Source organism: Ciconia boyciana, chromosome 1, assembly GCF_034638445.1.
Source record: "Ciconia boyciana chromosome 1, ASM3463844v1, whole genome shotgun sequence".
Taxonomy (NCBI): domain Eukaryota; kingdom Metazoa; phylum Chordata; class Aves; order Ciconiiformes; family Ciconiidae; genus Ciconia; species Ciconia boyciana.
This window is the reverse complement of record NC_132934.1, coordinates 14,363,079-14,379,098: the sequence shown is the minus strand read 5'-3', so window position 1 is coordinate 14,379,098 and position 16,020 is coordinate 14,363,079. Positions and strand designations below refer to the sequence as shown.

At 35.9% G+C, this 16,020-nt stretch overlaps 1 protein-coding gene across 2 annotated transcripts in view; it reads right to left on the bottom strand.

Moving 5' to 3' along the window:
* FAM185A (family with sequence similarity 185 member A) overlaps positions 1-16,020 on the bottom strand; it is a 49,229-nt gene that overhangs the window by 14,951 nt on the left and 18,258 nt on the right. For both annotated transcript variants that reach the window (XM_072859029.1, XM_072859019.1), the window contains 2 exons: positions 13,691-13,829; positions 8,722-8,763 (listed from right to left, as the gene is read on the bottom strand). In XM_072859029.1, the coding sequence (XP_072715130.1) occupies positions 8,722-8,763; positions 13,691-13,829 (181 nt within the window). The remainder of the gene's footprint in view (positions 1-8,721; positions 8,764-13,690; positions 13,830-16,020) is intronic.

Here is a 16,020-nt window from a genome sequence, read left to right as displayed (position 1 = left end):
ATTCCAAATCAAATTTAGTAACAGCCAATCACTGAGACTGCACATAACCTTGACAGAGATTTTGTTGGCAGCAGATACAGGAAATATCCAGCCTCTGTCTCTTCTGCTTTAAACAAAACATGCAATTAGTTCCTTTATCTGCACTATGAAGAAAGAAGAGTCTCCTGCGATAGGACAGCAACCCTCTCCAGGGAGAGCAACTGCTAACAGTCTGTTCAATACCACCAGCTGATGGTACTTTACAGGGACAAACGTTTATTCAGTGAATCCTTCCTCTTCCCACTCTTGAAATGCAAAAGTAGCTCTCGTGAGATTCTTCACAGTGGAAAGATGCCTTTTGCAAATCTATTAGCCCCACTTCAAAACTAAACAGAGTTCCTTTCTAGATTTTCAATTTTATACACACACACATATATATATATGTATATACAGTAAAAAAAAGAACTCTAATTTCATGAGAGAGACTGGATTCCGTTTGCAGAAGGCATAGGCTCACCAAGGCACAGATTTACCTTGGAAAAAAAAAATTTAAAAAATCAAAACCCCCACCAAAACAGAAAACAACTTGAGGGAAAGCAGAACACTGTTACACTGTTTTGGGAGGATGACTTGCCAGATTTTGACTCCCAGAGTACACCACTGAACGGACGTTTCTTATGGCAGAAGAAAATACAGCAAAGTTTCAAAAACACTGAAAACTTTGGCAGCATTAACCAAACACTAAAGCTGACATTACGATACCTGTTTAGCTTTGATCTATGGAAATAACATTAAATATATTTTTATTGAAACAACTGAATATGATTTATGGAAAAAAATTTATGGATATGATATTATGGATTATGGATATGATATATACAAATGCTATTTAGATACAAATAAGAATGCCAAGAGACTTAAAGTTGGTCATCACTTCTGCAAAATCTATTAAAGACACTGCTAAATTTTGTGTCGCTATAACTCTAAACAAATGAGAAGGGGGAAAAAAATGGAAAATTGATTAAAACTAAAGATGGGTTATATAACAAAAAAGGCCAAATATAAATAAATACATATTTCAACAAGAAAAATTACCCTATATTAAGTAACACAATCTCATAGGACAAAATACATAACTGAAATAATAATGGAGACAACACATTTTAGTTATGACAGAACAAAACTAAGACAATTTATTTTTAAATATACACCCAGTGTTAGCTGAGATCAACGTGAATAACAAGGTAAAAACAAGAAAAAAGTGCATAGTTTGAATTCAGAGTTTGCTAAGGACTGACAAATCAAGGGGAGATACAAGGATGGATTGTTCTACTGGAAACGGAACAGATGGTCACTCTTGAGCAACTTCAGCTATTTAAGAATTTACTAGTACAGGAAAAAAAGGAAACAAAAAAAACAGTGAAGCAAGATGTCCTTGACAAAGTTTTTGTTAAGCTTCATGAAAAATAAGTACAGCTTGAAGAGTAAGACCTAAGTCACATAACTTGAGAAAGACTATACAATTGAAGATCACCAAAAGGCCCACAAAGGTGACAAAACTGAAACATAATTTGCAAGATTTAGTGTCTCTTCTTCTGTTCAGTACTTGGCTTTATAAAATGAAGGAAGTTTCTTATGGCAGAAGAAAATATAGCAAAGTTTCAAAAACCCTGAGAACCTCAATTAAATACTTAAGTGATCTTTCCTTAAATCTAAGCAAAAACATATTTGCTTTTCCTAACAGCACATGATGACTGACCTTGCTCATGTTAAAATCAGTGACAAAACTGATTTCAATAGGAAAACACAAAATATTTATTATGATTTGGTTAAAGATAGGAGAAAGAAGAAACCTATCTGAAGTGTGAGGAAGATTTAATTCCTACTTAACTGGCTATCTAGTATCACTTGTTGATAAAGACTGGTCAATTTTCTTGTTTTAGTTCATTGTTCTAAAACTGTCACGTGAAACATATTATGAGAAACTGAAATGCATACATTAAATAGACTAATTGCACATACTACTAAACAATCATTAGCAGTCCATACCATACTCACCATCCAGACCTGGCAAAACAAATGATGTAACATAGAAAGAAAAGAAATCTCATTAAAACAAATCCTTTGCTAACTAAATTGTCCAGATTATCCTTTTACCTCTAACGGATCTATTTTCTACCTAGATTTTGAAGTTATATCCATTGGTTTTAAAGGCCATAGTCTCTTTTGGGTAACTTATTCTGTTCCAAAAGAAAAAAAAATGATTACATGCCGCAATCCTGCATCATAATACAATGTGCCAAGTACAACTTTACCTTGATAAGCCTCTGACCTACTGTAGATCAAATGGGATCTTCCCCTTTGAATATCTATCCACACTGCTCATATCTATGCATCTTCTTCCACAGACTATATCATATTGCGTTAATCATCTCTGCAAACCAATTAGCTATAGATCTCTACTATTTTAAATGTTTAAGAGACTAACGGGGTGGAAGCAGCTTCTGAAGAGATATGTGCATCTAGTCAGGAACATGGTTGTCAATAATATGAAATACCCACAAAACCTCCTGTGGAAGTTTCAATAAATTATGTAAAACTGCCCATCTGTGAGCCTCAAGTTGGAGGCACAGTAACTAGCGGTGAACTCCAGAGTCAATACTGGGTTCAGTACTGTTTAACATCTTCATTAATGACCTGGATGATGGAGCAGAGTGTACCCTCACCAATTTGCTGATGATACGAAACTAGGAGAAGTGGCCGATATGCCAAAAGGTCATGCTGTCATCCAGAGGGAACTGGATAGGCTGGAGAAATGGGCTGGCAGGAACCTCATGAAGTTCAGCAAGGAGAAGTGCAGAGTTCTGCACCTGCACAGGAGCAACCCCAGGTGCTTGTACATGCTGGGAGCCACCCAGCTGGAAAGCAGCTTGGCAGAAAAGGACCTGGGGGTCCTGGTGGACACTAGGTTGAACACCAGCCAGCAATGTGCTTGTGCCGCAAAGGCAGTGAATGGTATCCAGGCTGCACTAGACAAATAATTGCCAGCAGGTCAAGGAAGGTGATCCTTCCTCTTTATTCAGCACTGGTGAGGCCACACCTGGAGTACTGTGTCCAGGTCTGAGCTCCCCAGTACAAGAGAGGCATGGGCATGCTGGAAAGAATCCAACAAAAGGTGCAAAGATGATTAAGGGACTGAAACATCTCTCCTATGAGGAAAGGCTGAGAGAGCTGGGACTGTTCAGCCTGGAGAAGAGAAGGCTCAGGGGGGATCTTGTATATACCTTGGTATATTGGCATATCCTTGGAGATATTCAAAAGCTGTCTGGCCATTGTCCTGGACAACCTGGTCTAGGTGACCCTGCTTGGAGGGAGGAGGGCGGACCAGATGACCTCCAGAGGTCATGTTGATTAAACATTATGCTTTCTTTTCTAGGACTTACTTTTTATTACAGATCAAAACATAACAGCCTCCTTTTAACAGGATTTCATTTTCACAGTTTCAAAATTCATAGCCTATAACACTTGTAAAGGAGTAGTAAGAAAACGTTAGCCTCAATTTTAGTACGTTTAAGGAGAATGCTGACCTACTGAGGAAAAAACCCTCAAACTACAGAGTGATTTCTTCAGCATCAATAGTATTTTATCCCAACAGGAAAAGCACTTTGAGTTTTGCATTCCAGATCTAATAAATAAGTAGTACTCTACAATACTAAACACAGCCCTGTATTTTAATATGCATCAGACATGCAGTTTTTATATCATAGCTGCTTCTTTCCAAGAAGGATGAATATGTTAGTCTAGCTCTCCATAGACTCAGACTTTCAGATTTGTTCTCTTGATGTAAATCAATGATAATTATGTCTTCATTAGCCAAATTTCTGTAGATTAAGACTGGCATATGTGGGAAACTTATGTTTGAAATATAATGAACAAGCCTGATATTTATAGGATACTGCATTTCTTAGAACTAATGTATATTAATTAATAGTGATTATATAATAGCACTTTGGATTCAATTATGAAGAGCTTTCAGTGCACCCCAACTAGTGAGGGAAGGAAACAATTTTTCAGAAAAATCAACTGTTTTTCCACTTGTGGCATCCTATGAAAGACTTTCAGACATCATACCTATAGGAAAGTACTGCCTGTTAGAAGTTATTAGAATTGGATCATACTTGGGTGTCTAGTTATATTTCTACTGTCTGGAATGTAGACTGGTTAGCTCTATATTGGAACAGAAGCACCCATTTGTGGATGAAATGGGTGGTTTAGTCCTTCATTTTTCTGCTACAAACAAATAGGTATTGACAACTGTGGCAAGATATACATTCTACAAATATAAAATACATATCTTATCAAGAGTCAAAAAAAATATTGCTCCAAAACCAATATAAACTTAAATACTACTGTAACATCCAGAATCTTCAGTGCCATTATATGAGATGCTATAAAACATACATGATGTAGCATCACCAGAATTGTTTATTGCTAATAGAACATGTACAGAAGTAAAAAAGTTTATTCTTTTAAACCACAAGGAAAACCCTATTGTTCTCAGGCAGCAGCTACTTTTTCTGTATGCTCCAATTTTAAATAGTTTCTCCAGGACATAAGATCTGTTCAGAGTGCTACATAACCTATGTTCAAAAGGACGCAAAGAAAGGGAAGGGGAACGTGGAAACAAAGACTGATGATAAAACCAAATAGTAACTCAGTAGATATTAACTCATAGTGGACTATTTTTTTGTTAACTTTCATTTTTCATAACCTGACACCTGGGGGATAAGAAAAAGCAGCTGATTCCAACCTGCCTGGAGAGCAGCACCCTTAGTATAGGATGGCGTGGAAGAAAGCATGCGAACAATGGGGAAAAAACATTACAGGTCTGTCATCAGCGGAACACAGAAGAAGGTCAAGTTCTGAGATACAAGGTTGGAAGATGAAGGACACTTAAAATGAGAGCCAGAACATTAACAGACTTCAAGCAGATGGCAAACACTGGATCAATAGAACTAATTGCTATTAAGAGACAAGTGTGTGCATGGGTATTTCTTTTTAAAGTACATAAGAGCTGTACTTTATGAAATACAGTAAATGCCTTTAATAGAATTCAGAAATGAGGTTTTTAATTTAAAAATTCCCTAGATCACATATTAAAAACTGAACCCTCAAGACAAAACTCACAGATGCAGCATTACTTCTAAATACTCTGTTGTTTATTGTTTTATTTTTCAGTTATCCAAAACTGTCTTAAATACTATAATTGTTTTTCATAATTGATTCCCTTAAAATAAAACACTTTGGTGTTTTGTCTCAGTGCTCGGAAATTGCCTTATGATGACACTCTCATCACAACAGAGGATCTCAGACACCTCAGTTCACTTTCATGTCAGGACTATACTAAAATTTATGTTTAAGAAAGTTGGAGTGTTCTTAATCGTTAGGTTTCAGTTGATTTAAGACAGCATCACAGCAAGTCACTGAAGCCTTTAGGTTGTCTAGTGTGGGTTACTGAAGAAAGAAATGAGTAGAATAAGGCAAACTGACACTGACATATTTACCAAAAGAAAAAAGAAAAAGTTTCTTGGATCTCAGTGAGATTTTTCCTCACCAGAATAAGTCCCTGCTGCCCATAAGCTGGTTAAGGTTGTTTCCTCCCCTCTGAAACAAAACAACCACCATAGGCTTTAGCATTTCTGACTATACCAAATGCAGAAGATTCATTTCTTCAATGCATAATTGGGTTAAACGTAAGTAATCCAGTAAGGAAAAACAATTTTTTTTTGAGCTGGTAGGGGAAAATTTGGCTTGACAGCACAGTAGAGAATACATAATCAGACCATACCAATAACATTGAGAAATAAGCAAATTCTAGCAGGACTGAACATGAGCCAGCAGTGTGCCCCAGCAGAAAAGAAGTCCAACAGTATCCCTGGCAGTATTAACTGGAACATGGCCAGTGTATCAAGGGATGGGATTATCTCCTTCTACTCAGCACTTATTAGACCACACCTGGAATACAGCATCCAGTGTTGGGGCTCCCAAGAGAAGGGAGACATCAATAAACAGGAGGGAATTCAGCAGAGAAGCACCAAGATAATCAGGGCATGGAACACCGTCCCTTTCAGGAGAGGCTGAGGGATGAGGGCTTGCTCAGCCTGCAGAACAGACTGCTTCAGGATCTGACAGCAGCCCCCTAGTCTCCGTGAGGAGGTCGTCAAGACGACAAAGCCAGGCTCCTCAGAGTGGCGCGTGACACGAGCACGATAGACAACAGACATACGTTGAAAAAAGAGAGTTTCAGTCTGGATAGGAGGAAAGTCTTTTTCACTCTGAGGACAGTCAAGCAGTGGAACAGTTTGCCCAGAGAGGCTGTACAGTCTGCATCCTTGGAGGTTTTCAAGACCACAAGATAAAGTCCTGAGCAACCTCACAGTTGGCATGGTTTTGAGCAGGAGGTTGGAGACTAGAGACTGCTTGAGCAGGGGGGCTGGACAAGATGACCTCCAGAAGTCCCTTTCAGCCTCAACCATTCTGTGATTCTGCAACTTCCTGAGGTCTCTTCCAACCTGAGTTTTCCTATTAATTTACTGAATAAAAATTTAAAAGATTAAGCTAGTTCTAAAAACAAAGTACACCATTACTTTTTGTAAGATTATTCAGATTTCTAATGACTATCTTAAGTAGTAACTTAAACTAGAAGTAAAAATAGGTCTGGTTCCTTTAAATTAAGAAGTCATTCAAAACACATAGAACATTTGTTAGAAGTAGGAAGCTTCTGGTATAGCATTGGAAAACAATTTGTCAGTGACTAACAAAACTCACATTATAGGAAAAAAGGGAATAATTCCTACTTTCATATTTTAACAATGTCAGTGTGAAACACTGCCATATGCCAGATGCTTAAAATCGGACTGAATTTTGGACGGTCTTCAAAAAATAAAAATAGATTTACACAACCAAGTAATACCAAATTACAAAAAAGCCAAATAAAACAAAACGATTCTATAAATAATAAGAAAGCAGAAAATTAAAGGGAATGAGACACAACAGCATTGTCTTCCTGTTTTAATGCAGAATTACACAAGAATAAGGAACCATCAATAAGTCGCTTATATTTTCCCAAAAATATTTTGAAAAAAAACATCTAGCACACTCAACTATGTTTTAGTTTGACTTGTAAATAAATCTCAAAACCTAAGGATACATCCCCAAAAATCTAGAGATGAGTGCATTTTTTCAGTTAACTGATAAAATTCTGCCTCCAGTGAAATAAATAACTACATCCCTATAAAAACCCAGCCAAGGAAGTTGTAAGATCTGAGTTGTTCTTGCTATTTCTATCAGCAAATCCCTGTCAGGTCTCTGGCAACCCAACAAGCTATCATGTGGCATAAATTTCTCCTATACAAAAACCTTTCACTTAAAACTTTACATTTTCTTTCTCAAGTTTTTAGAGTTGAACCACTGGATCTTAAGTCATTTGCCTTTGGAAAAATCCATGAAAATCTAAAGGATGTTTAATGCTCTTAAAGAAAAGATTAAGTCTAATTAGTGCCTTCAGAACTGAAATCTGAAAAATAAACTTTATTCAACTGTAAGATGTGTTTTAATGTTTAAGCTGAACCTGGTTAATTAAGGAAAATAATAATAATCTGTTGATGGAAAAAAGCTATCTCCCATGTTAGAAACCTTTATTTAAACACTCTTCATATTCTATGAGTTTATTTAACAGAAGGAAAAACAGACTAGCAAACTTAATTTAATCCTGTGGTTTAATGACTAACTCATAAGAATGTGTATTGCATTCATTTTCCAGGAATGTTAATATAGATCGCTTAGAAACATAAGAAGAGTTGTAACAGTACAGCTCATCCCTGAACAATGCTTAGTGAGTGACTATGGTTACTACCATTAGCAGAAGTCTTCGAGATTTGGGCCTGTAACCAAGTTTATTTACAGAAGGGGAAATCCTTCTATGGACATTCAAGAGACACTGAGCCTTGTCTATGATTCTGTTACTTCAATTTTCTGCCATAGAAATAAGGAGAATTTGAGTTTCTTACTTTTGTGTTGATGTACTATAAAATGGTCAAGAAGGGGCCCTAATATTTTCCTAGAATAATGCAACTGATATAATGTACACTATAATTGATAACTATGAGTTATCCTGTTGTATGAAAGCTCAAGTTCCTGAAAGAAAATTTGAGCTATTTTTATTTCTGAAGGGAAAACAATTATTAGCATAATAGTTTGGAAATGTTTAAATTATCACAAGCCTTCTCCCCTCTCCCCAATATGTAATACATCAATGATTAATGCTTTGTGATACAAAAATTAAACATAGCTAATCATTGATATCAACAAAGGTAAGATAGAGAACTAGGTTAAAGGCAAAATGATTGCATTTGATGCACACTTAGTCTTTTCTCGTGTCCTTTTATCCCATCTTAATCTAAAAGACAACACCTAGACTCAGTCTAACTTGTGCAAAGCCCAGCGGGTATTGTGGTATCAAAAGCTAGACAGAGTGCCTTGCCCAGCTGCAAAAGGCTGAGTGTCAAGTTTGGAAAGGATCTCCTTCAGCTACACAGCTATCAGTGCTACTCCTGAAAAGAAAAGAGGGCAGAAACACCTGTGAGGAATCACCCCCTTTTTACTTTCCCTGTAAATATTTAGCTTTTAGAAAGAAGAAGGGAAGAGTGAGAAAAGAGGTATCTCAGAGAAGGTAGAACCTACCTACTGTGATACTCCCTGTTTTGGTCTGAAGGCTGGTGTTACCTATTAGGAAAAGAAAAGGGGAAAAAAAAATGTTAAAAGCATATTATTTAACTGGTTTCTGACATCATAACAAAGACTAAAGTAATGTGATCCCATACAAGAGTGTTATAGTTGTAGTAGTATATCTGATTTGCATATAAAAGCAAAATAGCATAAACCAGTTATATTGCTTGAGTATTATTGCTTTATAAACAAAACTCTCAACACACATGGGTAGCAATGAAGTGATTCCAGACAAGAAAAACACTGAGTAAAGCTTAAAAGGCACAGACTGGATGTGAGGGAGAAAAAAAAGCAGAGAGGCATTGCGAGGCTAAAGCACAATATTTTCTTATTTTATTTTGGGGCAAATTTTAAATTTTTTAAATTGCTCTGATGCCTGCAACAGCTCTATGGATGATTTAAGTAGTTCAATAGGATGAATAACAAAAACTGTTTCTATTTTCCTTTTTTATATACATATGCACATGCCCCTTCCCTCTGGCGGGATTTTTTGCTTTATGCTCAAAGGCTACTTCCTAGACAACAGCCTAAAGAATCAATGAACATTACCTAGTCCCTCCAAACTTATCCTTATGTGCATGATGACCCATTGTCAACATTTTTCATTGGATTCAGCAAGATGCGAGTGTGTTGGGCAAACTGGAGAATATCAGACAGTGTATAAGGCATAAAACATAGAATGGGCTCCTACTGACCTTGCATTACTTTGAACAGGCACTGGTGTTTTATCCTTACATCCCAAAATACATACTCTTCCCCTTTACCTATGGTATCAAGAGAATCTGGAAGGAGGACAGATGTACCTCATAACAGAAAAGCCATCTATGCTGCTAACAGTCTAACAAAGTTGGTAGAAACTTCCATAGTTCCATGTATGTTACATGTGTAATTGCCTCCCAAAAAATGCTTTAAATTAAAAAACTAAACCACAACATGTCATTCCTGCCACTCCCTAATCCTCCCAGGAGGATAACAGATTGAAATATAAGGTTGATCACAGTAATTTAGTAACACACAGTATTCACAACAATTTTCATATCTTTTGGAAGAGGCTTTTAAAATTTGCAAATGGATCAAGCTCTGCTCCCATCTTCAGTAATTACACAGTAATAAACAGCCATTAGGGTAGAATGCATTCCACTGTATATGACCTGTAGTGTTTTTCTTAGCGGTGCATGGGCTGAAAGCTAGAAAAGAAGCCTATCATCAATAGTCTTAAATTCATCTTTTCAAGCACATACTGTACAAAATACTTAGGGGTTCTGAAAATCAGAGTTGAAACAAAACCATACTTCAATGAACTTGAAAGATGTTTGGCTTTACTGTTTGCTGATTTAAAAGGCACACTATAATTATTCCACCCTTTTCTCCATTTTATCATGGCTAGTAGTTATTTTTGTACAACCTACAAAAAAGCCTAGGCTTTAGTCAGCTAGCAACTCCCATGGAGCTGAAGCTAGATTATGCTCTGAATATAGGCCCTGGGACTTGCGGATTTGCTGGTCTGTTCTTTGTTTTTCTGGGTTTTTTTTGTTTTCTGTTTTGATAAGCAGGTCCTTGAAAAATGTTAAACATTTAGAAATCAAACTCCTATTAACCACAAACTTACATGGCAGATACGACTAATGCTGTGTAATGTAAACACATTAGTGTGATAGGCTCACTTCAAACATTTAGCTAGAACAAAAGTTGCTTTTAAAGCAGATAGGAATGTCCTGCTGTGGTGTGACCTGCACTGTCTGTAGACAGTGCACAGAAGTGTACTTTTGGTCGTGTAATTGTTCCATGAAGGCCAACACTTAACTTAAAAATTGTAAGATAGCCAAGTATTTTTTTGACACATCAAGGGCAAAGAGAGAAAGACCTGACTAGAGGTAATTACTAGGTCAATTAGAAAGCTCAATGGCACCTGACATCTGTAACACCAGTTACAGAAATTGATTAAAATGACTCAAAACCAATTTCTTCAAAATAATGCATTATTCATTTGCTGTAAAACTATGAAGCATGCAAAAGAGCAATTAAGAATGCCTACATGCATGGTCTCTTACCTTTACCTTTTTTTTTTTCTTTGCAAGACTGATTAGATTCAATAGGGACCATTTACCCCCTGCCCTTCAGTTGTGGGTTGGACTACAGAAAAACACATGTGTACTCACTGATATTTCCATAGAGATCTTAATCCCTCATTCTAAGGGCATCTTAAATATTTCCGTGACTTCAGACACATACACTGGGAACAGCCCATTTCTGGACATTTCAATCTAGCTGTCTTATCAGATATATGAATTACTTAGATTTTACATTAAAAGGTGCCTGCAAAATGCAAGCTATTTTGTTATTTTAAGACAGCATTACTCAAATTTCCTGTAGCATGAGTAAAATTTACACCTTTTCAGAGATAGTAATTTTTAATATGAAAATGCTTAAGAAAGATACCTTTAAGTCAAATCTTAAATTCTATTAAGTTTTACAATTACTAGTAAAGTGCAAACACAACAATTATGCACTGAAAGGAGAGAAATCTAGCTGACATTAAAAAGTGAGCTAAACTCAAGTTAAATTAAAAGTCAAATATTCAAACTACCATTTGTATTAATCCTGCTATCAGTGATACAGGCATTCTGTAAAAAAGCATGACAGTCATTTTTGTTCTGTAACTAAAATACCAGTTTCAACAACATTAAATACATGCTGCACACAATATATACTCACCTCCTTTAAAAATAAAAGGCTCAGACAATCATTTGTCTGTAGTTTGCTTGTATTATGCTGGTGAGATTTTTTTGTCTGTTTGTTTTTTGTGACAGCAAAGAAAATTTAACTTCTGACTATATGCTCATGCCTCCATAATCGGAGGCATTGGACAGCAAGAATATTGAAGACAGTATCACTGTTATGGGATTGCTTAAGGACTGCAATACAGAATCACTATAGTATTTCTACACAGAGTCAGTTTCAGTCTTTCAGGTCCCAATTTTAATCCCATTCAGGCCCTTCCTGAGCCAAGTTTGCACTCAAGCTTGGGCACTGACAGTGTGGGAATTGTACAGCCAGAGTTTCAACTACAAAATGGGTCTCAGGCAGGTTTGTAAAGTTTGTGTTGCCCTGACTTCAAAGTTCTCAGTGCAAAAGCAATGAAGTCTAGCTCAGTTTTGTGCACAGATGTGCTGATTTTATGCCAACTATAATATCAGTATCCTGTCAGCTATAAGGAAATAGTGGGCTTAATTGCCCAAGAAACAATCTGTCCAAGTGTTTACAAACAAAACTACTACTAAATTTGAGCTACCTCATGAGCAAAGACTAGAAATTAAAGTGACCAATTTTTTCTAACATAGACTTATAAGCTGAGTTTATCTTTTCCACTTATATGTGTGTATATATATGCAATAAAAGACTTTAAAATTATTTGCTCTTACTATTAAAATGTGATTGAGGAACATAATATTTTGCAGAAAATATTTTTCTGAAAAAGTAGACTAGAAGGATCAAGCAAATGGTAACGTGCAATTGTTTTTAAAAGAAACAGCTAAAATAATGTTAGGTGTTCCAGACCCATTTAGTAGAGAGCTCATGAAAATAACCCTGAAGTAACGTAAGAAATGTCTGTATAATTTGGATACAATTCTATTTGTTTTCATACTGTTCTTCAGCTAAATGACAATGAGGCATTACTAAGGAAGTAAGTCACTAACCTCAGCAGTTATCATTTCATTTTTGTTCCAAAAAAACCAGAAATAAACTTTTGGATGTGCAGAGAGGCATGAACACGCTCACAAACCAACCATTCCACAGTATCATTATATCAGTTTGAAGTTTGGGAAAAAACCCAACCAAAAAAACCAGTTTCAGACAGGAGTACCAGTAACAATGCAGTCTACACATTAGAAAAATACACTAAGAAGGAAAAAAAAATATCTATTTCCGCCTATGCACGCTGAAGTGAACTTTACCTAACAGGTTTAGAAACCAGTCTTAAATTTACTATAAATGGACAAAGGACTTGCTCCTTTAAGGAAGAAACAACAGTCATTTATCAAGCAAGATGACAGGACAGAATTGCTAAGAAATTGCAGCAAATTGTTTATAAGGCATATAGCTGGAAATCTGGAACTCTGACTGACCTGAGTAATTTTCACTCTTTGTACATCCTCCAGTTTGTTTTACTTAATCACTTAATTTACTTAATCACTTAATTACTTAAATTCTCACCACAAACAAAATTACTCACCACAAACACATGACAGCACAGTCAGAATTCAGTGGGAATTTTGTTACATTAGAAAACCACACCAGATTCCAACCCTGACTGCTGTTTATATAAAAGATACTCAAGTTAATTAGTTTTAGTTTTAAGTAAAGACAGTAAAGGGTGGATGAATTAGAGACTTTTTCCCCCCAAAGAACACTGTCACTGTGTGTTCTTTGAACACTATGTGTTCTATACTACATTACTATAGGGTGCCAGCACACACACAGACCATTTCTACTGAAAACTTCGAAATACAGCCAAGTTCTACTGTATTTCTTAGTAGATGCTGTAAGAGTTAACTTCTCCTATGAAGAAAATAAAGGGTGGAGAGAAGGGAAGAGAAGCCTCTTTACTACTTTAGTATAATTTTCATTGCTGAAGTTTAAGATATTTTGACATCCTTAGTACATGTGATACATTTCTTCCCTATAATATACACTTTTTGTTATTTCACAAGTGTGCATATAAAACTGTATTTTTAAAAATAAATACAGTATGCTATATGGTAAGTGAATTCTCATCAGTTCTGTCTCTAAAATACAGAACTCTTTTGTTCATATACTGTGCACAGTTGATTTACTGACAGTGTATAGCTTTAGTCCATTTGTTACTGAGAACATTATGAATATCTTCAAAGCAGCAAAATTTGTGACAGTGTTTCCTTCTTACCATGAATACTTCCCAGCAGAATATCACCAGCTACTGAAGACAGAGATGATGATTCTGCATAGAGATACTTAGTTTTCAGCAGCCCATCTTCAGTAGATATGTTGATGGATGTCCCCTGCAGCTTCTCTATATTCACACTCTAAAAGAAATAAACTTAAATAAACATAATGGAAAACTTGTCATCACAGTTTGAAAAGGCAGAGGGAAGTAACACTATTAAGAGGCAAAACAAATGGAAAGCAGTTGTTGGTGCAGAACAAACAGAATCAAGTTCTTAGTTAAAAGCTACACAAAACAAAAAAAACCTTTTCACCCAAGACCTCTGACCAACAAGTTAATAATTCTTTACAATATTCCTATTAATTATTACATACATCATACAGGTGAAGAACCCAAATAGTCACAAACAGATGAAAGAAAAACTTGTTTTATTTTTAAAAACCAAAACACTTGATTTTGAAAAGTAAAAAAAAAATATTAGCTTTAATAATGAAGACTTAACATTCATACAGCATTATGACACTTAAAGCATTGGTAATCAGTTTTCTGCCACCACATACTGAAACATCCACTGTCTTTGTTACATACAGCTATTTACACAGATTTTTAACTGGCTCACTTTGTAGACATAGCTTTGGTGAAGGTTTGCAAAAAAACCACAGCTGCTCTTTTTCTCAGGATAATTGTTCATATTACCTCGGTTATTCAAGCCTCTATTCTTGGACTTAAGCCCCAAGCTATACAAAGCCTTGAAAAATGAAGGATAAGATCTCTATTTCTACTTCTTTTCAATAGAAATGGAGATAAAGGATAAGATTTGAAAAGTTGCACTATGGATAGATTTGGGGAATAAAAGGTGATAGATGAGATTATGTATGAGTCATGTGACATAACCTATGCCTACCTGAACAAAACAGAACAAATCACATGCTTGTACAACTACCATATGAATTTAATTCTATTCTTCCTCAGTTAAACTTGATTTATGATGGAATCATGCAATAGTTCATACTTAACTCCCATTCAATTTGGTTTTATTTTGCTTACACATACTTTAAGTGAATTGCATAAAATCCTTATTCATTACATGAGATGATATATGGCCTTCTAGAACAAACTGTGCCTTATGTCAATTTACCTTTAAATCTTCTTTGTCATTTTAGCATTGTCATCTTGTGGAAAAAAGTTAATACAAAAAAATGAGTCTGCCGACCCTCCCAGTGTTATATTATATAAAGAATAAGCTATGGATGAAGCAAGAGGTATTCTGGCAAACAGCAACTAGTGTCGCACAAACTCCATGCTGTATTGTGTCCCAAGAAGTGAGGTAAATAGGCTGGTTCACTATGGACTATATGACAGCCAAATTATGCTGTGACCTTACCAATCCACACATACTGAGCTTTATGGCGTCTTTACACCTTAAGTCATAAGATTAGAGAGTGGACTCTTGTCTTAAGACTTTTGACATGATGCTACAGTACGTTGCAGGTCTCCAAGAATGTAACAAGATTCATTAACCTTTAAGAAAACCTGGTGATCAAAGTGCTGTGCTAGAATTAGAGATATATGACAGTCAATATCTACAATCTCTGCAGGTGATGCTGCTTAGAACTATGCTACAGAATCTAAGCATCAACAGTAAACAAAACCAATTATATTAAAGCATAATTTGTCACTTGACAGTGCATTACTGCCACTGAAAGAAACAGTGATTCAGCTTTTCAACCTTTTGATGCTTCTAACAAAACTCTAACAAGCAGAGACCTTAACAAACCTAAGTTTACATTGCATCTGTCCTAGGAACGTTTCCCACAAAGTACTCCACTGCTCCCTCACCCAGGACGGCAAACTGTAAACCTGCTGTAGCACATGGCCAAAGCAACAAGTAAAAGAAAAGCCACTGTCATTTTAGGCTCTATGATCTTAACCTGAAGAGTTAAATGGCTTGCAAAGAACCTTTCCAATTTTAGCAGGGCCATCATTGCTATCAGCACAATGAAAATAGAGTGAGGCACACTTTAAGGGCAGGGAAATAAAATAAAAATATCTGCACAGTTCGGGTGCAAACTGGCTGCCTTGTGGCATTCCTGAACGCAAAAAGAAAATCCCAAAAAGCTACATCTGTCACTATGGTATGCAAGTTTTGACTCTGTTTAGACATTTATCTTATTTAAATATTATGAAGTCCTTTATTATAAACAAGCTCACATACCAACTCATCTTATTTACCAGCCTCAACTACCTTTCTTAAAAATGCACAGCAATAAAGAGTTGTCTCAGCACATGATAAAAAGAAGTACTGAGTCAGCTAGTTACTATAAAAAATA